Genomic DNA, 23232 nt, shown 5'->3' on the forward strand with positions numbered 1-23232 from the left:
CCTCACCACAGGCCACCAGTGAATCTCACTTCCAGTGCCTGGAGCACCTTCTCGCCTCCTCCTCCTGAGCTGACCTTGGTGTTTGCAGAGTGTGACCGTGTTCACAGGGGTTCTTGGATGAGGGAAGAGACGAGAATGTTGACTCCATGATCAGAAGGCTTGATTTATTATTTTATGATATATATATATATATATTACATTATACTAAAAGGAAAAAGAAGGACAGGGTTTCTCAGAAGCTAGCTAAGCTAAGAATAGAAAAGAAAAAATGATAACAAAGGCAGCTCTCTCAGACTCTGTCCGAGATAGCTTGGTCCTTGATTGGCCATTAATTATAAACTTCCAAGATGGGCCAGTCACAGGTGGAGCTGTTGCATTCCACAGCAGCAGATAACCATTGTTTACATTCTGTCTCTGAGGCCTCTCAGCTTCTCAGAAGGAAAAATCCTAAAGAAAGGATTTTTAGTGAAAAGATGTCTGCGACAGCAGAGTTGTTCCTCTCACATATTCTCACTCTGCTCTTCTCCAGCCATAATTACATCTGCACAATATATTTTTTTTCCTTCTTGCTAAATATGTTATCCCAGAGGTGCTGCCACCATTTCTGACCAGTCCAGCCTTGGCCAGCAGTGGATCCATCTTGGAGCTGGCTGGAATTGCCTCTGCTGGACATGGAGGAAGCTTCTGGAAGTTTCTCACAGAAGCAACCCATGTAGCCCTCCCCCACCAAAACCTGGCTATACAAACCCAATACAAGTATAAAAACCAAACAAATTGGCCTGTAAAGTATATAAAATACATTGTTTTCAGTAACACATGTAGGAAACCACAGCCTTTTACTGAACATTTGCCAACACCAATCATCTACAGCTCGTTCTGCTCAGAGTTTAAACAAATCCACAGAGTTTAAACCTGAATCCACTTGAATTTGCACCAATGTAGTTAAACAACTGCAGAAATCTAGAGGAAACAAACCCTGCATATATTCTTCATATTACACCACACAGCAGCACGTTCACAGATCCCTGTCACTGCCATCTGTGTAGCTCCTCTCCTTCAACATATTCCCTTCCACCCCAAAATACTCTTTCCCTTTCTCCCCAAATCCTTCCTCGTGGCTCCTTGCAGACACCACTTTTGCACTGCTGGACACTTTACCATCAACTCCTGCAAGCTGACTGTCAGAAAAGCAAGCCCACGCTTGGCTTCTGCTCTTGGCGTCCTACTTGCAGGTTTGCTCCTCCTCCTGGAGCCAGCAAAGGAGAATTGGATCTTTGGAGGATTGCCCCTTCAGGCAGACTCTGCCTCATCATCTGCATTCAGCAGCAAGTTATAAACATTTCATGCACAAGCAGAATGAAATTAATGTTATTTTCAGGCAGATAAAAAAATTATACCATGTAATTGTTACAATAGATACGTACTACAGAAAAGGGGACCAGTCCAACTCATACAACATAATCACAGGGGGGTTCCAGTTGCTCCTCCTCCCATTCTTCAGTATCAAAACATGGGCTGTTCCCAATGATCCTAAAGCCAAGACAACATCCAAGCATAATGAGTGGGGTTATGAACTCAAGCTTAAGCCTGAATCATCTCAATTTTCTGTGCTTACGTCAAACTCAGAGGAAGCCTTTGTACAAAAGAAAAAAAAAAGGTAGTAATAACTTCATAAAGGAAAATAAAAAAGAAAGTAGGATGCTCTTGCTGTAATAGAGCTTCCCCCCATTGGGAATAAGTGTTATGGTTCCTTCAGCCTCCTACACGGCCAGAGGCCAAAAAAGGGCCACAGTAAATGCTCCCTGTGGGGACTTGGGAGAGTTACAAATCTCAAGACAGTCCTTTAAAACGCAGGTACTTTCTCACAATGAAAAGAAAGCCCAGTGATTTTCCTGGTAATAAAAAAAGATTTTGTACAAGACAAGACTTTTCCTGGCGAAAAGCAAAAATAGATATGCATCAGGGATAAAAGCATATTTAACACCACCTACACCTAAACAACACAGGCTATCACAGGATCTGGCACCTTTCCCACCCACACCACACCTCCCACTGCCTAAGACACCAACTCTTCCTGGGTTTAAAAACTCTCCTTTTCTGCTTTTCCAGCCAATTTGTAATTATCTACCAATAAAAAGACAATCAGCATTCACACCAGGAAGCAGCTCCACCTCAGCCCACCAGAACACAGAAGGCAAAGTCACATTTATCATACAGCAAGTGCCTACCCATACATCAAGCACATTTATAACTTAAATTCTATTCATTGATACCAGGGGGCTGTGCTGGTGGGAGCACCCATGGGGGATGGCAGGGTATGGAAGCAGAAGAGAGGAATTTCTTTTTTTGTGAGTCAATGTATCTAAAATAGTATTAAAAAAAAAAAAAGAATGAGAGCAGAAGATTTGTGATGTAATAGCAACACAAAACAAATCATGTATCAAGTCAGGGGAAAAAAAAAAGCACAGAACACTTATTTACTCCAAACCCAGCAAGTTCACAGAGTTCTGTGCTAAACACGTTTGAAAACACATTGTATTAGTCACTCCTCTAGGAAAACAGCTGTCAAAACCTGTGTCCTACCTCCATAAAATACTCCAAATCAAAACACTCATGACACACACAGGTAGGTCAGAGGACACGCCATTTCTGGCACCTGAAACAATGACATATTTAACCACACAGATTAATTCCAGTGCAGGAAAAGTCACAGGACACACTGGGCTGTTCTGTGATGCAAGCTGACCAGTCTGGTACCCTAAAATGCATTACTACAATGGCAAAGTCAGAGGCATTTTAGCACATCACAGCCTGTCAACACAGGGTTGACATCTCCTTTATGCTCCAATTCCAGAATGTGCTCTTCAGCCATCTACCTGCAGGACAAGCAAAAAACAACCCAAACCAAACTAGGAATTTCAGACCACACAGCACAACAGTGTGCCTATTTATCACTTTCCAAATCTGCTCTGTCTTCCTACATATTTGCCATTACAATGTAGAGGCTTTCTTGTTCCATCCTCTAAATATCACCAGAGTAAATGCTATGTTTTTGTTAGTCCAATGTAATCCTTGCAGTGAGTGACAATACAAAAAGATGGTGCAGAAATTCCCCTGTATTACCAACTCTCAAGGGAGGTTATGTGGCATTCACATTCTCTGAAAAAATCCCTTCTCCCAGGATTTTGCTCCTGGGAAGCTGAGAAGCTTCAGAAAAAAGGAAAACAATTCTTATCTCATTTGCTTCTCCTGTGTTGTGCTCATGTGGAATGTGTTTGGAGATTGTTTACCCACAGGTGATTGTTTCATTGGATTCTGCTGTGAGTTGTTTTGACTCTTTGGCCAATTGGGGCCAAGCTGGAAAGAGTCACAAGTTTTCATTATCATCTTTTTAGCCTCCTGTAAGTATCTTTTCTGTATTCTTCAGTATAATTTAGTATAGTATTCTTTAATATAATATAGTATAATAAAGTAATAAATTAGCCTTCTGAGAACATGGAGTCAGATGTTTCATTCCTGCTTTGTTGAGGCATTCCCTGCAAATACAATAAGGGTAGGAGGATAAGGCATCATCTGACTGCTCCTAAATGGAGAGCTGAGGTACACCATGATCCTCCCAAATCCACATTATGTCTGATTGCACAGCCCCATGACAAATCACTCCCACCATGGAAGTTTTTAGCTCCTTTTTGCCTTTATTTGCTACAAACCATCACTCAAGTCCTTACTAAATTCAAGGGGAAGCTACAAAAGCCACATGGCTTTGGGTGTGGATGGAAACCAAAGGAACAAGACCATCCATTTGAGCAGCATCCTGCTATTAAATTCATTAGGTGTAATGTCACACCACACCTTTGCAGAAGAGCAGCCCTTCCCAACTCACCACCAACTCTGGGTGGGTACACACTCCTGCTGCATGGCCATGACCTTCACTTGTCACATCCAGGTGACTGCCAGGACACACAGCACTGCTGACAACCAACACAGCCACCAGCCAGCACAAAATGCCTGTGCTTGGTGATCAAACCTATTTGACAACAGCTGATATTATTATTATTATTACTCAAAGCCATAAAGGAGGGTTTTTGTCCTACCTCTTCTGGGCTGCAACACACAGGAAGTCATGAGTAACTAAAGCAGCAGCCATTCAGTTGGCACAGAGGACAGACACACTGAGCATTTGCAACACAACAGATGGATCTTTGTTGTTATTTTGCAGGTTAAAAGGGATCAGTGGGGCTAGTCCAACATGAGAAATGATGAATGGCCAGACAGTCTCAGCCAACCACTTTACAGTAATAGGATATGTAAAACTCCAGCAGAACTGGGAAGGAGAAATCTTGTTCCCTTCAGTCAGCCCATGAGCCCAAGCAACCTGCTTGATCCAACCTTTGCTCCTGTGGAGCTCTACACATTTTAACTTGTATCCCAAACATTCAGGCACTCCACCAGACACTGCAGAAGGGTGGCAGATTGTAGAGCTGATCACTGTCTGACAGGTTTTATTTAAGTGCTGCTCACTCCCCACAGCTCTCTCCAGGCAATAACAGGCTCTGTGCAGACACACCAGCTGAGAAGTGAAGGGACAACAGTTCAGCAGGGCAAGGCAGCAGAGCTTGCTGGGTGGCTTTTGGCTTTACAGGTTGTCACCAAAGTCATGACAGTAAACAAGACAGTACTGTACAGAATGGTGGTTGCTTAGGTGATGTCACACCTATTTTAAATGAATTAAACAGAGCAGAGTTTAAACAAATAACATTCATATTATGCCAGGCTCCTCTCGCTTCAAGAGCTTCAGAAGTTGTCCCTTTCAGCCTGGTACTACTTGGCTGCTCATTCAGCTTCCCTGGAGGTAGAAAACCTTGTCTGAGCCAACACTGCCAACACTAAATACTATTTGCAAGAGAAGTACCCTAAATAACAATGTTTTTCATGCAACACTGGTAAATCACTCTGAGAAGGGCCTTGTGGCAAGACCTACGGACAGCACAGAGGGACAAAGGTGCAGAGGCAAGAAGCACAGAGTGCTGTGTCCATGGCTTCCCTGCACAGACCTTCCCTTGCAGCAGCAGCTGTTCTCAAAAGGCTGGAAGATGCAGCCTTGGAGAGGCTACAGGGCAGCATGACAGGACTGCAGCACTCTTCAGGAGCTCAGCCTGAATGTGAGCCATGGCAGAGTCCCTCTGCCACCTCGGTATTTCACAGGAGAGCTCCCTGCCATTCCTCTGGGAGGTCTGGTCCATTTTGCCTGGTCCCTTGCACTCTGCCTTTCACACTCAGTGACACCTCCCTCACTCCACTACAGCCAGAATTCAGGGGAAAAAGGGAAACAATTCTTATCTCATTTGCTTCTCCTGTGTTGTGCACAGCATTCCCTGCTGTGTCAGCTTCTCCTGAACACTTGATTGCGTTGAGAGACACACAGCTGTACTACAGCTGAGACCAGAGAAGCTCTAACAAATTCTAGGAATGCCATCCTTTAGAGGGCCTCCCCTGGCTTAGGATACCCAAAGATGGTAGGAAAGGGTTTCACTTGTCTGGAGAAATCAGACAGGAGCTAACAATCACTGTTGTTGTCTTATTTCAAAAGTCCCATACTTAGTGATTTCTCATGGGCAGCTCCTCACAGCACTGATTCCTTCTTCACATCACGACCAACAAACTCCAACTCTCTCCTCACCCAGCTAACCCACTCTTTTGTAGCACTCATCTTCTTATTGACACAGCTGTGGCCTGTTAAGGGCAGGCCTGTTCCTCATCTTTGGTGATTAGTACAGCTGCAACTTCTCAGGTGTGATATTACCTTCTGCACTATTCCCTTACACTCCATCCCTCCACAAATCACTGCTCTGTGTGATTCAGATACTGACCTAGGTAAGATTCTGCATTCAGGACAGCAAATACTTACTGAGAGAGTAGACTGAACAAAAGGTCTGTGCACACTCAAAAAAAAAAAAAAAAAAAAAAGAGGAGAAAGTGCACTAGACAAGCCACCACCCTCAGGCAGCAGGGAAATTAGCAAGTTATAACTGTGCACAAGTATGACAGAAACAGCTGAGTAAGAGACCCAGCTACAGGAGTAAAAGCCCTCCTCAAAATTAATATTATTTGCTAGCCCAGCCAAGTTGCACAACTTGAGCTTTGTTCAGCAAAACTAAGGAATAGGAGGGTGAGATTGCTGTGTCTTGCTGAAGAGGCTTGTGGCTACTGAAATTCACAGTCACCTTGTAGAAGGTGAAGCCTCCAACACCTTGAGAATGCAAGAAGGATAAACTACAGCAGTGCTTACGTGGAGACTTCCAGCTCCTTGTTCACACTCACAGGCTGCTGCTACAATGGAGCTACTGTGGTTTGGTGCAGAACAGAGCTCAAATACATTAAAAAAATTTTACTCTTTTAAATAACAGAAGCAAAATTAAGTAAGAAAAATAGAAAAATACACAATTCCAGAGACTCTCCCTTAGCTTTCAATTGAAACAAACAATGGGATTTAACACCCTAATGAAATAGAGGAAAACCAGTAATCTAAACTTAGATCTAAATTACTCCTTAAGTAGTTAAGTTTCATAAAGTAGAAGTATCAAATGACAAGGAAAATCTCCTAACTTATTCAACAAAAAAACAAAATGGACCCCACATATTGCTTCTTATCCAAGATACATCCTAAACAGTGAAACAAGAATATTTATTTTATATATTTTAAAGCATTTGTGAAGAAGCATCTCTTTCAGGGCCCATTCTCAAGCATGGAACACAATGAACTACCACCAGAGCTCTCTCCCCATTTGTGATTAACCCTACAAATCATTTAAATGCTGATGTTGGATATGACAGACCTGTATTCCAGGTGCACCACAATGTCCCAGTTGGTTTGACTCTACAGGTCCTCCACATCTCAGGCTGAGTTCACTGCATGACCTCTAACAAATGGCTTGACCTCCCTGCAGCTTCTGCTCACTTTATTCAAGGTTATGATCCACAGCAGTTTGCATTTTACAGATCCAATGTTTGATACAGAATAACTCAATAATGTCAGAACCTTTCAAGTCATCTTCTTGTCAATTCTGAGGGAACATGTCCATGTTTTTACATGAGTTTGGGTATTATCACCCAGGTACACTGCAGATAAAGGAATCAATTTTATTATCAAGAGAACAGAATAAGTGATAACTGCAGTACAAGCTTGATTTTAAAATGTCTATGCTTTACTTTGCAGAAGCATGAAATAAACACATGAAAAGGCTTTTAAAACAATGCAAAACCCTAGACAAATGCACAAAGTTTTCCCCTAATCTTTCTTTTTAAAATAAACACCAGGAAAAGGAAGGGCACTGCACATAGCCATCTATCAAAGGTTCATATCAGATTAAGACCAGGAAGCATCACAGCAGTATAGAATCAATTTGTACAGAAACTACATTACCAGCTCAGCAAAAAAAATCTTGGCATTAACACCACAGAAACAAAACCCAAAGGGTTCATTCTTAAGACACCAGTGGGGTCAACACCCATGTAATACCATCCCTCTGGTGAAAAACCCAATGAGTACAAGTGCATGACTAACCCTAAACAGCAGCAGCAAGATCCTGAATATTAATGATTAACTAAATGCAAACAGCAACAGCAGAAGACAACTTTGTGCCCTTTAGCATGTCAGAGTCACAGCTGCTGTTCTGTCCCAGCTCACTATTCCCTCTCCATGAACATCTATCCCAAACTGCAGCAAGTTATCTAACACTGTTTTAAAACAACATTTCAGGTCTTTCATGTTCCACGGAAAAGTCTGAAACCTCTAAACCATTAAAGCAGTGGTGACTAAGATAATTAAGTACACTTCACGTGATGTCCAGGATTTCTGGTGACCTTTACTCACAGTATCATCCCACTGTTTGGGAACTGAACATCAAAAAGACTTGGCCTGACTCACAAGTGACTAAGCTGACAGAAACCAGACCTCAATATAATAAAACTGAGAGCAAAGAGAAGTTTTATCTGCTCGTTACCTCCTGAATAGGAGCATCCTCCAGTTTCCAGAGCACTGAGTACCTCTTACATTTCACAAGACAGTGAAAGCCCAGACATGAAAAGGATCTTGGCTGTTCCTTTGTTGTCAGTGGGAAGGAAGGACAAGGAAGCAAGAAGTCCTCCTTCAGCTGTGCCACCAAGCCATAGGAGGCAGCTCGAGCCCATCTTGTCAGGGTCACCCACCAGGGAGGCAGCAAGGCAGGGCTGTGCAGTAATTAAACCAACTCCATAACACACACAGGGAGAGAGAGAGAGAGAGAGAGCAGTCCCCAGGCTGCTGACAAGGACAGGGGCCAGGCAAACAGAGCACTTTCAAGACTGTTTCTCCATCAATAATTTGAAAAGAATGCTAGGCACACTGCCATGCCACTAGTTTATTCTGTAGAAATAACCTTTATACCTGCCTCTTTTAAAGTCCAACTGACTTGCATGTAAATCAATCCCACAAAGCAGATCTGCTCACCAAAAAAGCAGAGATCCCTTCTGACAACACTAGGAAGGAGAAGACAAAACAAAATTCTGTGATTTATCCATCCATCCCAAACTTCATGACACCATATTAGCCCTCAAAAGTGTAAATGCAAGAGCCCCACAAGGCAGTCAGGCCCTGAATTGTTCAACAGATCAGAAGAGGCATAATTAACTATTCCCATGGTCACCACAGCTTGATCTGGTATGAATTTGTAATATTGCCCTTCCCCCATGTCTGATAAAAGCCACACAAAGAAACAAAGATATCAAGACACTGCTGTGTAATATAACACAAATTGCAGGTAGAGTGCTAGGACATCAAAAAATACATAGGAGAAAATAAATGCATTTAAAACTACTCCTGGAACAATTATTCACTGAACAGAAAAAAAAAAAAAAAAAAAAAGAAAAAGTAAAAAAATATCTTGTTGTAACAGCATGAAGGAAAGGGAGGGGAAAAAGAAAAAGAGCACTCTGGGAACCTCAAGGCAGTGTTTTCTATTTTGCATAACAACAGGTCAGAGTCTGTAAGGGAAGTCCAAGAGGTTTGAGAAGTTTAGAGCTAAGACAGCACAGCAAAACAATCACCTAAGCTTTATTTAGCATTCTAGACACAATACTTAAACACCGAGTACCACATTAAAGTGTTTGAATATAGCATTAAAACTTTTAAATTATTAACATTAAGTGGACATTCAGTTAAAAGAACACTTAATAAACTAAATCCTCCAATTAGATGAAGATATGTAGCATACTCTTTGAAGAGCTCACAGTCTGAAACCCCATTCCTGCACAGAAATGCATGAAAGGGGCCAAGGAAAACAGTGTTAATGACTGATAAACCTGATCAGAGATAAATTATTAAAAGACCACAGGAACAGCACTGAGATCCTACAGCTCACTTATTCCTCTCATAAACTCTGCTGGGGGTCAGTCTGTTTATAAACTTACAGCTGCTTCTATTACAAAGCACAAGAGATTCATTTCTGCTAAAAGTTCTTTAGTTAAACTACCAGAGAAATGCTTCCTACAAAAATTCCCAGAGACAGACTACCTCAGTAACTCAGAATCCATACAGCACCTCCAATTAACTGCAAAACAGCTTTAATTGTAGGGGTTTTTTAAGGTGAAACATAGACATATCCACAAACTAGTGAGCATACTGCATTGAAAATATGTACTTGAAGTGCTCATTGGATGTGGCAACTCCAAGAAGTTCCTTTGGGACAAGATGTTAGACTTCAGAAGGAAAGGACTACTCCTTGTGGTATCAAAGTTGCTGCTTTTAAGTTACACTTGAAAGTTTAACTTGATTAGAAAAGAACACATGGTTATCAAGAACTTGGGTGTCAGACATTTCAGTCATTTCTAATGATAGAAGGCAAAACTTCAAAAGGAATTAAAGTGCTCCCCAGTTTGCCAAGTTAGTCCCTAACAATACAGCTGTGGGTCTGGATCCACCCCAGTTTCAAGAGGCCCCCAGGAACCAATGCACATAATTCAAACTGAAAAATTAATAATTATCTAGATCAAGGGTGGGTTGATCTAAAAAGTCCTCTGGGTATTAAAGGGTAGCTCAATCTACCACATCCCACATTCTGACAGGAAAAAGATCCCCAAACATTTATCCAGCATGCATAATGACCCAAATTATTTCTCAATACATACTCCTTTTAGGGTAATAATGTAAAATAAAAAGAGAGATACCAATTATGCTGTGGAAAAATATGCTATTTTAGAAAGTGTTTCCAGCTCCTTCTCACTGCTTAACAGTACCAGTCACACTCCCACAAGCCTTCACAGATGAAAGGTGAGACAACCTCACACAGCTTGCCAGCATTAACCCTGTTATTACCTTCAGCAGTACAGCTACACACAAATTACTTCTTAGTACACCCTCGTGCAGACTTTCAGTCCCACTGCCCTGACATATGGTTACAGCAGCAGTTGAGCTCCTATCTGTCATTACCACAAGGAAAACATTCCTATTTCAGGGTAGTCTCCCAAGAGCATGAGTAGTTATGCTGCTACAGCAATTTCCCAGCTTTTCCCTGGCAGCTGCTCAGAGGTGAATTCCTGGCTGGGCTCACGTTGCCTGTATTTCCCACTTGGGGAACAAACTGTGTTGTTTAATCCTTTGCCCACACTCTCTTCTGGAGCACAGGAGATGGAATTGGAGCTGAGAGGTAAAACCATAAATAAAAATCATCTGATTTTATTTGTAGGGTGGAGAAAAGGAGACATTTTAAACTTTTAAGAAACTAAACATTTTGTAGATGGTTTAGGGCCAGCCTACTACTTCCATTCAAGCAATTAAGAAAAAGATACTGAAGTTATGAACACTGCACTACTGAACAAATAAAAGACCCCTCATGTCCTGTTCCCTCCTCCTCTGCCCATCTCAAACTTTTAATTTTTTTCTGAAAAAATAAATGAGGAGGTTTTTCTTATTATTACCTAAAAGACAATGAGGAAATCTCGAGAAAATCTTTTTAAGCTGAATTAAAAGTTCTGATACTCAAAATACTTACGTTTTTATTCCTTAAGCCACTTATCAACCCTCACAATCCTTTCATTATTCGAAGTAAACACAATGTGAAAAGGCCGTATTCATCCCTTTATTTACGTGTGAAACACCAGAATCCCTAATGAGTTGAGTCATCAGCCAAAGAGAAGTCGGAGCCACCGGGGCAATGCATACTCTGGAATTTGTCACCTGCGAATGCTGATGGGATGAGACTGCGCCTGTTTGTTTTCTCCTTTATTTGAACTCAGTGACAAGGAACGCAACAGCATCTCTTGAAGATTTCACTGATATATGAGGGCGCTTACCTAACTCAGTTTTGACATGGATCGAATCAACACCTTATTATATTTACTGCTTGTTTTTCTAAGTTTTTACAGGCAGACAACACCACTGTTGACAGACAACACGCTGGCTATTTAATCTAGTTGGGCTCATATTCTGTCTGTTCCTCCCTCATTAGCTAGAGCAATCGTCACCCAGCCTTCTCTCGTGTTCTGCGAGATCAAATTATCGCTCATTATTTCCTCCTAATTGCAGAGGAAGAACCTCACACCTATAGCAAAACAAGCTTCCCTGAAACACCCACATCCCTCCAGCACGGGTTCCCAGTTTCACCTTCCAGTACAGCTCCTTTTTTTGATTGCTTCAATCAGTTCCTTGAAGAGTTAAACTAGAAATAATCTTTAATACAAGAATGCTGTTGAAGGAGCCACCTATGCGTGCAAAGCTACTCGGTAAGACAGGCCACACCGCCCGGGGGAGGATGGCAGAGAGAACACTTGAAAGCACCCTCAGCTCGGACTAAATAGGTATTAAGCTCGTCGGGATTTTCTGTACACACTCCAGTCTACCAGAACAACAGAATATGGATTTCACAGGGCATCCCTGCCACTAAACCCAGGGATTTAGTGGCAGGTGTACCTTCAAAGGAAACTATTTTACGTCACCGCTTTCGCATATATTGCGCTGGAAACTAAGGAAAAGCTGCCGGGCTTTGCTTTCATCCAGCTACAACTGACAAAAACGGTGCAGTTTTAAAATTCATGGTAAAACTCCTTAGAGGAGGCGGTGCTCCGTGTGCCCTTTGAAAGTGTTAGAACAGAGACACTTCCCAGAGCCGGGCAGGTTTAGCACACACCGCCGCCAGCAGCTCCCGAAACTCTGCCGGCCGAGGTGGGGAATACCTGCCCCGAGAGCTCCGCACCGCAAACAACGCGGGCTCCATCTTCCTCCGGCCGCCCTGTGTCTCCGGGCACCGCAAGGCAAAGCCACCGCACGCCCCAGAAACAGCACGGCTCAAACCAACTTTAAGAACTTCGTACCATTAAAAACAAAAAAAAACCCACCCAACCAACCAAACAAAAAAAGAAGAAGAAAGCAGGATACAGGCGAAGTGCCCATTAGCCCGCGGGAGGGCGGGGAAGCCTTATCCCAGCCGTATCCCCCAGCAGTGGGAGAAGGAGAAGCCCCGGGCGCTGCGGGCCCCCCTCCACCCCGCGCCGCTGCCGGGGCCCCGCGGCCCCCCCGGCCCTGGCTCGGCTCCAGCGGGCCCGTCTAACAAGTTGATCCCGGCGTGAAAGAGGAAGAAAAGGAAAACCTGGGAGGGGGAGGGGAAGCCCCTGCGCGGCCGCGGAGCCCGGACCGAGCGGGGGAAGGCGGGCAGGGAACGCCGGAGGGAAGGAGAGTCGCCTCCCGCCCCCCTCCACGGCCGCAGGATCCATTTTCCCTCCCGCTGCCCCGCTCCAACTTTCCGCTCGCCGCGGCCCGGGACTCACCGGCATCATCTTGGAGCCGAACCGCATGGGGGCGGCCGGTGCCGGCCCCGCCACCCAGAGCGGGGAGCGGCGGCCCGGGGGGCGCAGGGGCTGCGCTGCTGCTGCTGCTGCCGCCGGGACGACCTGTTGCGGGAGGCACCCGGCTCGGCCCAGCCTCCGCTTTGTTCCCACCGGGAGCCGCTCTCCCGCCACCGCCTCCACCCCCGGCTCCGCTCCGAAACTAACCCCGGCCCGGCGAGGAGGAGCCGCCGCGCCCCGCCCGCCGCCCACCCCCGGGAGGGGCCGGCCCACCTCCTGCTCCCGCCGGGGCTGCCGGCCCGGAGCGCCACGAGGGAGGTCAGACCGCCCGGGGCTCGGCATTCAGCGGGGGCTGTGACAATACGAGATCCGTGGGAGTCCCCACGGGTCACCCCCGCCGGCACGGCGCTCAAAACGCGCGGGTTTCGGGGCCCCACGGAGCGCGGTTTGCCCTGGATCGGCAGCGCGGGTGGAAGCCACCAGCCAAGGTCACAGCAGAGCCTCCCCTAGCCTGATCTGCGAGCCGCTGCCGTCCCTGTGCCTCAGACAGACCGTCCTACAGATGCCTTTTAGCTCCTCGTGTACGCAGCCAATGGAGCATCCCTGCCCGAGGCACGTTTTATTTTTTTTTGTTATTTTTGGTTGGACCTGGTGAGTCGATCAAGTCAGACCTCACTGAGATGACAAAGCCTTAGTTGGGCTGTCCAGAAACCATCCCCTCGAATCTTTTGCACCCACTTAAGAGGTGGAGGTAAAAAGTTCTCCCTTCTTTGGAGCAGTGTGCAGGACATCCATTTTCAAACCCAGGCACTTTGCTAGCAGCACTTCAGAAGCTCACGCAAGGCTTGGGGGAAAAAAGTGTCTGTATTCATTCAATCGGCACCGTTACAGGGCTCTCTCGCCAGGAAAACCAGCCCCATCTGTTTTACCTACTCGTATTAAAATCCTCGTAGTAATTAGGCAAGATAAAAGCGGAGGGGATTAGAAGTTCCCAGATGAAGGAAGAGCAAAACACGAACTTAATTTGTATAAACATCTATTTTTCTAAAGCAGTAAAGAAACTTTGAGAGCATTAAAGGAGCTTTGAGAGCTCCCCCAGGAACTCCTAGGCGGTAAGCAAGCACTGTTTAATACAATATTGCTGCAGGAGGGATAAAATCCCGGCCGAGCCGCGCCGTGTTTGTCCCGATCCCGGGGCCGCTCCCGCATCCCCCCCCACTCCCCGCGCTCCTCGCCCCCGCTCCACGGCCGGCCAATGAGGAGGCACCGCCCCCGGCATGACGTCACCTTCTCGGGCGCCCATTGGGCGTCTCACGAACACAGCGCCGTGTCTCCCGGCAACGCCGTGACGTCACGGCCGCGTCCCGGGCAGCGGCTCCGCCGTTGTCCCGGCGGAAAACGCGCCTGTCCCCGGGGCTGCTGCCTCGGACGGACCGGGCAAAGAGCCGCACTGCTGCGGGATAGGGCTTCCCTTATCCCAAACGCCGCGGGTATCCCGCCGGCTGAGAGGCATCTGTGAATCCCAGCTCTTTCCCCATTTGCGCCCGTTCCGATTCGCTTCTCCAGTGCCCGCATGCATGGGTCAACCTACGCGCAGCAGGTTTACAAAGCCACTTATAAAGCCAAAGTTTCATTTGCTGGATTTTTAAAAACCCCGACTTTAGATTTATATTACAGGATAAAAATGTTACAGGTCAAAGCAAGTGGCACTGGAGAACTGAAATTCTTTGAATCGCAGAGTAATAGAATCACTGAGTTTGGAAGATCATCGAGGTCAATCATTAACCCAACAGTGCCACGTCTGCCACTAAACCGCGTCCCTAAGCGCCACATCTCCATGTCCCCTGAACACTGCTAGGGAGGGTGACTCCCTCACTTCCCGGTGCACTCTTTAAGTTGAAGACATTTCAATAAAGACATTTCTCCTAATACCCAATCTAAACCTCTCCTGGTGCACCTTGAGGCCGTGTCCTCTTGCCCTATCTCTTATTACTTTGGAGAAAAGACCGACTCCCACCTGGCTACAACCTCCTTTCAGTAGAGCACATTGAGGTCTCTCTGATCATCCTTTTCTCCAGGCTAAACACCCCCCAGTCCCACCTCAGAAGCCTTGGTGCTCCAGACCCTTCACCAGCTTTGTTGTCCCTCTTTGGACACACTCCAGCCAACGATTCTGCAAATTCCTGCTGAATTTTTAGAAGCATGTAGTTGGTAAGGGATAAAATCAGGAGTGTGATCTTTTAATGTACTCCCTAAATACAGACACAAGTAACTCTAATAATTAGAATATTAAAATAACAATTTTAAGCCTGTAAAATAAACCTGGAAATGGTTAGGTAAAAATCAAGTAGAAAAGGTGTTTCAGATGAGTGTATGTGCAAGGTAGCCACATTTTGCTAGCACAAGCCTTTTGCAGGCCAATCCACAGAAGTCTCTTTTGGCTCAAGCTCTAACTTTGACATCATCCACGCAGAACCCCATCCCTGCTAAGGAAATGAAGCTCCAAGGGGTGCACAGGTCTTCATTTCCAGTTCTGTGCAGGCTCTGTGACTCATACACTGCAATGAGGGCTCTCAGTGCCATCTGGCCTGGCACTGAAGATCCCAGCTCCTCTCCAGCAGAGGGGACAGTGCTGGCCAGGTTTGCAGGTAAAACCCCTTGTACCCATGCCCATGTCAGCAGCACTGCCCACCCTCCCTAGAGCACCTCTCATTCCTGCCTCTCACAGCTACTCAGACATGATCTCACTAGAGAAGCATGGCATGAATTTCTCACACCAGGTTATTCATTCCAGGACAGACTTTTTGGTTTATCAACAGAGAGTTGAGTGTTCCCCTAGAGAGGGCAGAAATATAGGAGGGTTTCTGAGCACAGGTTCAACTTCCAGAGTGTCGACAGTTGGAGATAACTGAGTCATGCACAGCAGCATTGGCAAGGGGCAGCAGTTCCCAGCCCTGCATACACAGAGCTGTCAGAAAAAGGAAGAGGAGATCCACAGGATCTGGAGCCAATGGCATGGACAGCTGAAGCTCTGCACCTCTTCCCTGGCTCCCACTACTTTTGGTGGCCTAAGCAGAGCATGCTGCATTTGACTAAGGCCACATGCAGTTCCCTAGAGGTGATCACAGCAACAGCTCTGATGCCTCAGGTTTTAGCTTTTCTATTTTTCAGATTCTGTACTGCTTTAGTGTGTAGATCTGAGCTTTGTATTAGGGAATAGTAAGCTCTCTTGACAAAGTAGGTAGTCAAAACAATTCCTTCTCTAGCTGGGGACCAAGGACAACCAATCCAAATCGCAGGCCCAAGAGCATAAACAAGGGTGGAATGAAGAGAGAAAAACAAGAAGGATGGGACTTCACTGGCTGGAGCTGTAATTGGACAATTAACTCCAATATGCTAATGGACCAGTGTGGAATTTACATGCCTTCTGAACAGAGACATAATTCTCTCTCAGGTTTTTTCCTGGAGAAGCACTGAGGGAAAACAAATTTTATCTCTGCTTGCTGCTCCTGTTGTTTTGCAACGTGTGGAATGTGATAGGAAGATTGTTTACCTGAAGTGATTTGTCAATTAGATTCTGCTGAGGATTGTTTTGTTTCCTTGGCCAATCACTCAAAGTTGTGTCCTGACTGTTGGGACACAGTCACAAGTTTTCTTTAGTATTCTTTTTGTATAGTTATAGTATAGTATAATGTAATATAATACAGTTTTAATAAAGTGAGAATTCAGCATTCCAAAGCCTTGCAGTCAGATGACAATAATTTCCAGACATTGGGATCACCCGATTTCAATAGACCAGAACTTATAAAAGTGAGACACCTCATGACTGGTTCTCCATTTTGTGACCATTTGGGTTCATCTTGGGTGTAGCCCTGGCTGGGCTCTTGTGCTGCCCAAGGTGGATCCATTGAGGCCTTTTAATAAATCCCTACTTTATTCTTTAACTCCATCTAGCCTTTGTTCTAGGTCTTTACAAGGCATCACTTCAAGAGAAGCTCATACTCCTGCAATGGCTTGAAAAGTATCCAAGAAAAGGAAAAAAAGCCCACAAAACCATTAAACAGAATTGTTATTCTTTCCACAGGAGATCAGCTTGATCTGAACCACAGAAACCTGCAGTAGCAGAGACATTACAGACACTATTGGTAATGATAATCAGTAGAAATAAACAACATCATCTTTTCTTGTCATTAATCTTCCCATACAATGGGATCTGTAGGACAGGGCTGGAAAAACACTGCTGTATTTCATGCTCTCAGCACACTACTTAGAACTCCAAAACTCCACATAACTCCTTCAGTGCTGTATCCAAGCAATTTTAATAGTAACACTACTTCCAGACCAGACAAGTCCCCTTTTACAGTCCTGACAAAAATTTGGAGGATTATCAGGTAACATTCCTTTTGCAAGAACTCATAAGATTTTAAAGGGGAGGGGGGGGGGGGGAAAGCTCTACCTTTTTGTTGTTTTTAATAAACCCTTCAATTCTTCAGCAAAAAGCTGAATCTGTTTCTTAGACTGCTTCTAAGGCAGTAATTTCGGAGGGTGTTTGACATAAATCAAGAGAGCAGCAGCAACAGAAGAGGTACAGGAGGGCAGCTGGGTTAGATTTGCTGTCCACTGCCACCTACTGTTAAAACTCCACCAAGTCAGACTTGTGAGCTCTTAATTCCCCAAGGATATGATTTAAGAGCCCAGAAGGAAGGAAAAGCTTTGGAATTAAGATTGCCTGTGGAGAAAAGGAAAAGAAAAAAAAAAAAAAAAAGGGGGACATGCCAAGAGAATTGCTCACCTAAACTCATCGGGCTGTGGCACAGCAGCTTCATAAGTTTGGATTCTTTCCAGCAATGTTGAAATTCTGGCACCTAATTTAGACAGCTCCTCTTCAGCTCAAGATAAGGCTTTTCCAGGCAGTGATTCAACACAAAGGCCTCGATTAGTCCGTGTTGTCAAACTTCCTCACAAAGAGAAAATGCAGCTAAAGGAGAGAAAACAGATGGTTTAACACTTTCAGCACCTACATACAGTTCTGCTAATCCACCAGCTGCCCTCTTGTTGTTAGATTCGTTTCCACTATTTAATGCTGCATTGCCACAATTGAATTTGTTTTCAAAACATCAGATAACAGACCTTAGAGCAGAAACAGTTCGGGGGAAAACACAGAGAAATCACCATCTCCCAGCTGGAAAATAAAGTTCTCTAGCTCATAGAGCCATAGAATCATTAAGGTTGGGAAAGACCTCTTAACTCATTAAGTCCAACCATTAACCCAACATTGCCAGGTCCTTCACTACTATAGTGCCATAACTATGTATTTTTGAACACTTCTGGGGCAATGATTCCATCACTTTTCTGGGCAGCCTGTTCCAGTGCTAGACCAAGTTCCAAAGTCTGCAGGTAACATTTATGAAATCTTTTCAGAAATTTGCTAACATCAGCTAGGACATCCCATGTTATTCCAGTGGCTGCTTCCAAAGAAAAAGCTTTTTGGTCCATGCTACATTCAAAGCAGCACATCAAGAAGCATTTAACAAGTGTAAACTTTAAATTAAAACACACTGGCTTGCCACCACTTCTGTCAGCCTGTTCTCTAAGAGTAGTTTTCTTGGACATTGAGGAGCTGTACAGCAGACATACCTTCCCCTTGGAGATAAGCCACCTCTCTAAACTTGTGTCTGGAAGCTGAAATGAGCCTCTTGAGGGAGTTTATCACATCAGGGCATGCTTAATGCAGAATATCAACATCATCATCATCAGGGCCCTCCTTGAATGGTGTGTGCTTTGTGCTCACACCAAGTCCATTTTGGTTGGGACATGTGCTTCCTTATTCACACTCAGATTAAATCCATTTAAAATCTAAACAAATAGCTGTATTCTGTCACATCCCTACACCACAGCTGAAACAAAATCTAGATTTTCCCAACATGAGGAACAGCTGAGTTACATTTACCTCACTCAGAGCCATGAGAGATGGTGCCTTGCTTTGAGATAGCACTTACTACTACACAAAGTAAATATAAACATCATTGGTCACTGTATGTAGGAGCTGGTCATGCATATAAGCAACTACATCAGACAACCAAAGTTCAGACTCTGTAACTTTAAAGTTAGTTAAAAATTATTTCTTGCTTAACTTGTATCCTTCTCTGTAAACTAACCCCATTATCTAAGTTGTGACAGTCGCACATGCACCCACTGCACAAAGTACATTATCATGTTACTCAGTAAACTAATAATTGTACAGAGCCAGCAGCACTCAGAAAATACTTCAGAAATTTGCATCAATTTTAATGCAACCTATTCAGGCCTTAAGCAGATCATTTAAATACAGTTTCAAAGGATGATTCTCTAAAAATAGAAAGTGTCATTAATATCACAGGCATCACTCACTTTAAAGAGATGTCTTCAATTTATTCCAGATCAATAAGGAATTATTTAACTAAAGCTCTTCCAACTTCTCAAGTTACTTGCTGGAAGAAAATTCTAATTTCCTCACTCAAAAGTCTTTTCTATGTAATTTAAATTCTGTGGGGGGTTTTTTCCCTCACAGGTAATTGAACAACCAGCCAGCTAAAGCAAGTCTGCACTGTGTCTTCAAAAGAGGAGAAACTTCCTCTTCCATTAGACCCCAGCATCCTTCAACAAATTAGTGTTTTGTATGCATCACACACAGCTGCCATTCTTCTCAATAATCAAATTATATTCACTACACTCACTCTGGATCCCTATCAATTGATCTGAGCACAGATCCTGACAGAAGACCCTGTGTAACAAAACATCTGTTTAGGATAATTACAGTGATTTGGGAAAGCTTTATCTGCCTGCAGCCACTCACCCAGCCCCATAAGGGCACTGGCCAGGGAGGAAAAACAGGGAAGGAACTGAAACACGTGCTCATTAAGCACAAATCTATTCAGCTGGTGAAACAGAAATTCTGTGATCAAAATGCCATTCCTTCCCAGAAACTTTAAGATGCTGATTAGCCACACAGTGAGTGTGGAGCTTCATCCCAGCTGGATGCTTGGAGGATGTGGAGGGTTAAATGAACACTGCCATTTTACTGTTGCCTCATCCCTATTGCTCAGCTGCCAAGAAGCCAGACTTAGCTCATGCTAGCAGCCCCTCTGGAGTCAAGAGAGAATTAAACCAGAAGGATTTCAGAAAATATAAAATTATTTCAAGATCAGGCCCTCAACAATATCTTTTTTTGTAAAGTGACTGCAGGACTGAGCAGACCATGCCTTTGTAACCTCTTCTCATGGTTAATTTATGTATTTTCTTTGCACTTTCTGACACAGAGCTATAGTCCTGTGCCTCAGAATATCAAATTCTGCTTGAGATAACCCTGGCAGACCTGGGGACATCAAAAGTACTTGTGCAGTTTGTTGTGTCTATGGCATTTCACCAAACTGAACTGATATCTCTGAGACACAGAGACATTACTGATGTCTTCTCTGAATTATCTTTATCATAGTGTAAATATGTGCTAGTATACTGAAATTAAAGGAATTCCTTGGAACTTACATCAAAACTGAGCCCTTCCTCATGGTGATAACGAATTCTGTGCCCTAGGGATGGCAAACACCCTACAAGAGAATAATACAGAGAATTAGCAAAAGTCATGTTATCTAATGAAAGCCTCTCATTTTTTTATCTAAGCTTGTTGACCAAAGTTAGTTCTGAGTACAGCTGTGTGAGGGAGGTGTGTAACCATCAGGAGCTGATTCTGTAGCCTCCCTGGGGGAGGTATTTTGACTGCAAGGAAATAGAAGGGGTATTTGTCTGAACCCTTGTCTTCTTTATTCCCCAAGTACATTGGTTTACCTGATTTGGAATTTATTAGTAGTAGTACAGAATTAATACAGTATGTGTCTACAAATGCCATTTTCCCTGTGGATATGAAAACATTTTAAATTTTTTCTTGACATTTGAAACAGAAAAACATATTTGATGAAAGCTTGACTGTGCAACATGCCTGGCCTACATAAACCACTCAAGATTGGTCTGGTCCCTACACTTCCTGTCTTCTACTTGTTTTCCTTTTGCTTCTACCTCTCATCTCCCATGGAGCATCATATTCTTCTGCCTCTCAACATCAACATATTATTACTTTTAGATACCTAATATACAGTATTACAAGTAAATAAAGGGGTAGATGTAGATTTTAGAGTCAGTTTCTCAACCAGATTTTTATGCAACATGTAGCACTACGGGGTCCAAAACTGATTAAACTGCAAAGAATCCAGTTAAATATTTATATTGATTTAATTAAACTGGGATTACATTCATATCTGAAGCTGACTCCATACCACAATATTTACTCATTTACCTATTAAAGGATTAAAAGTTTCAGCTGTGAAAGATTAATGTGTTCAAATTTACACTGCTGTGTTTATTAACAACACCCTCAAGGGAAATTTAAATATTACTTTTTTTCCATTTTTAATGCCTTTCACAAGAAGACCTTTAAGCAAGAAAGACTTTACTCTGCCTTAGTGTCCAACAGCCTGAATGAAAGCACAGCTGTGTGAATAGACCAGACTTCTTTCAAATTTACCATCTCTCTAAAAAAAATTCCTAATATCCATGAAGTGAGCAAACTGCTGCTGCCCCCGAGAAGGAAACACATCGTGTGGGAAAGGCTTTTCTATTTTTCTATTGATTGCACTGACTTAATAAAACAAATCTGTTCTCCTCCCACCCAACTTCTGCTCTTACCATCAGTTTCTGAGCACGTTACTCCTCTTTGCTCCAATATTCCTAATCAACATGACAGTTCTGACCTACTTACACACTTTCCTTCACCTCCAACTCCCGCTGCTAAATTTTTTCCACCACTCCCATCTTCCCAGATGTCTGCTTGTTAGCTCCTGCTTCTCACTCTCTCTCTTTCCACCCTTTCTTTAATTTCTCCTCCTTCCTCAGATCTCATAGATACAACTTGACTCGTGTTTGAGCCAGGCTCCTTCCTCTTCATCACAGTTCTTGGTGTTGCTTGCTTCCATACAAAGCCCAACCAAAATATTCCACACAATTTCAGTAAAATTTGAACACACCACACTCCAATCAATTGGGAGCACAATATGTAGTCCAGAGTATGGGGAGATCCAAATTTCATTCCCCCAAACATAAATCAAAATATTATGTGGATTTTTGCATGAAAGGAGTGAAAAAATTCATTTCCCCTAACACCTTCTTGTGAGTCATTGAGAAGTTAAAAAAAAATCAATCCAACTATGCTCATAATTCTAACATGATTAAATAAAAACGATGGCTATTTCTAGATTTTAAGATTTAAGGCTATTTCAAGGCTATACATGACACGTAATATGCCAACAGATTCTACATAACTTTATTTTATCCCTTTCAGAAAATATTAGCAAGTTTTCTGGCTTCACAGTATCCCAAAATAACTGCAAAGTTCATCCACTGGAGAGTCTGTAATGGGGGTTTTGTGAAAGTGCATGAGAACTGTGTTATTCAAATTAATGCAAAGTGATGCATGCTCAGAAAAATGACACCAGATACACTGGAGAAGGACATGAGTCAGAACCTGGAAGGGAGCAGAATTACCCAACTTACTAAAACAGACTTATTAACTGTTAAGCTATGTATATACTTAGCAAAAAATATATATTGTTCGTTGTATTTATTTTGTTTGGTGATATGAAAAACATACAGCTTATATTTATTAAACATAGAGCTGTATCTAAAAAACTGAAATTGCCTAAATTATATAGCCAAAAAAAAAAAAAGAAACACTCTCTTGAAACAAAGTGAAATCCTATATGCTTTGGTAGGATGAAAAATCCCACTTCCTTTTAAAGCATCAACACACTGCCAGCCCAAACTTCACGTGCCAAGTCACAAGTTCATAAAGAATTCTCCTGAGTGAGTTTTAAACTGCTGACGGTGCATGTGAAAGGAGATCAGGTCTGAAAACCATGCACAAGAATAAAACCCCTGCTGCAAGATAGCAGCATTGATGAGTTGAGGGGAGGGAGCAAAACACTTCCAGATCCATACAAGGCACACAGTGTTCTGCTCCTAAAAAGGAAATATTAATTTCAGCACACATTTTTGGAGTGCCATTAGGATGACACACATAAAGCCTTACCCTTGCCTTTGCCCTGCTCCCAGGGCAAAGTTAATTCTTTTCCAGATGCCTCTTTTTGGTTTGGGGGGTTTTGTTTATTTGTTTGTTTGTTGGTTTTGGTTTGTTTTTTTTTTTTTTTTTTTTTTTAAGAAAGAGGTTGCAGATGAGTTTCTGAGGAGAGGGGGGAGTGAAAGAAATGGGTTAGGATAAAACTTCAAAGAGAGGAAGCATGAAAAAAAAAATGTACAGAGGTGCTGCAGGCAGCTAATTCTTTAGTCCTGTAATACTTTAAGCTGCACTACCTAGGTGCAGGTACTGAA

General features: G+C 43.4%; 1 protein-coding gene across 1 annotated transcript in view; it reads right to left on the minus strand.

Annotated features, from left to right (window-relative positions):
- TP53BP2 (tumor protein p53 binding protein 2) overlaps positions 1–13010 on the minus strand; it is a 56840-nt gene extending 43830 nt beyond the window's left edge. Inside the window, exon 1 of the mRNA XM_054629392.2 lies at positions 12799–13010. Within this exon, the coding sequence (XP_054485367.2) occupies positions 12799–12825 (27 nt within the window). The 5' untranslated portion in view covers positions 12826–13010. The remainder of the gene's footprint in view (positions 1–12798) is intronic.
- Between the last annotated feature and the right edge of the window lie 10222 nt (positions 13011–23232).

Source organism: Agelaius phoeniceus, chromosome 3 (assembly GCF_051311805.1).
Source record: "Agelaius phoeniceus isolate bAgePho1 chromosome 3, bAgePho1.hap1, whole genome shotgun sequence".
NCBI lineage: Eukaryota > Metazoa > Chordata > Aves > Passeriformes > Icteridae > Agelaius > Agelaius phoeniceus.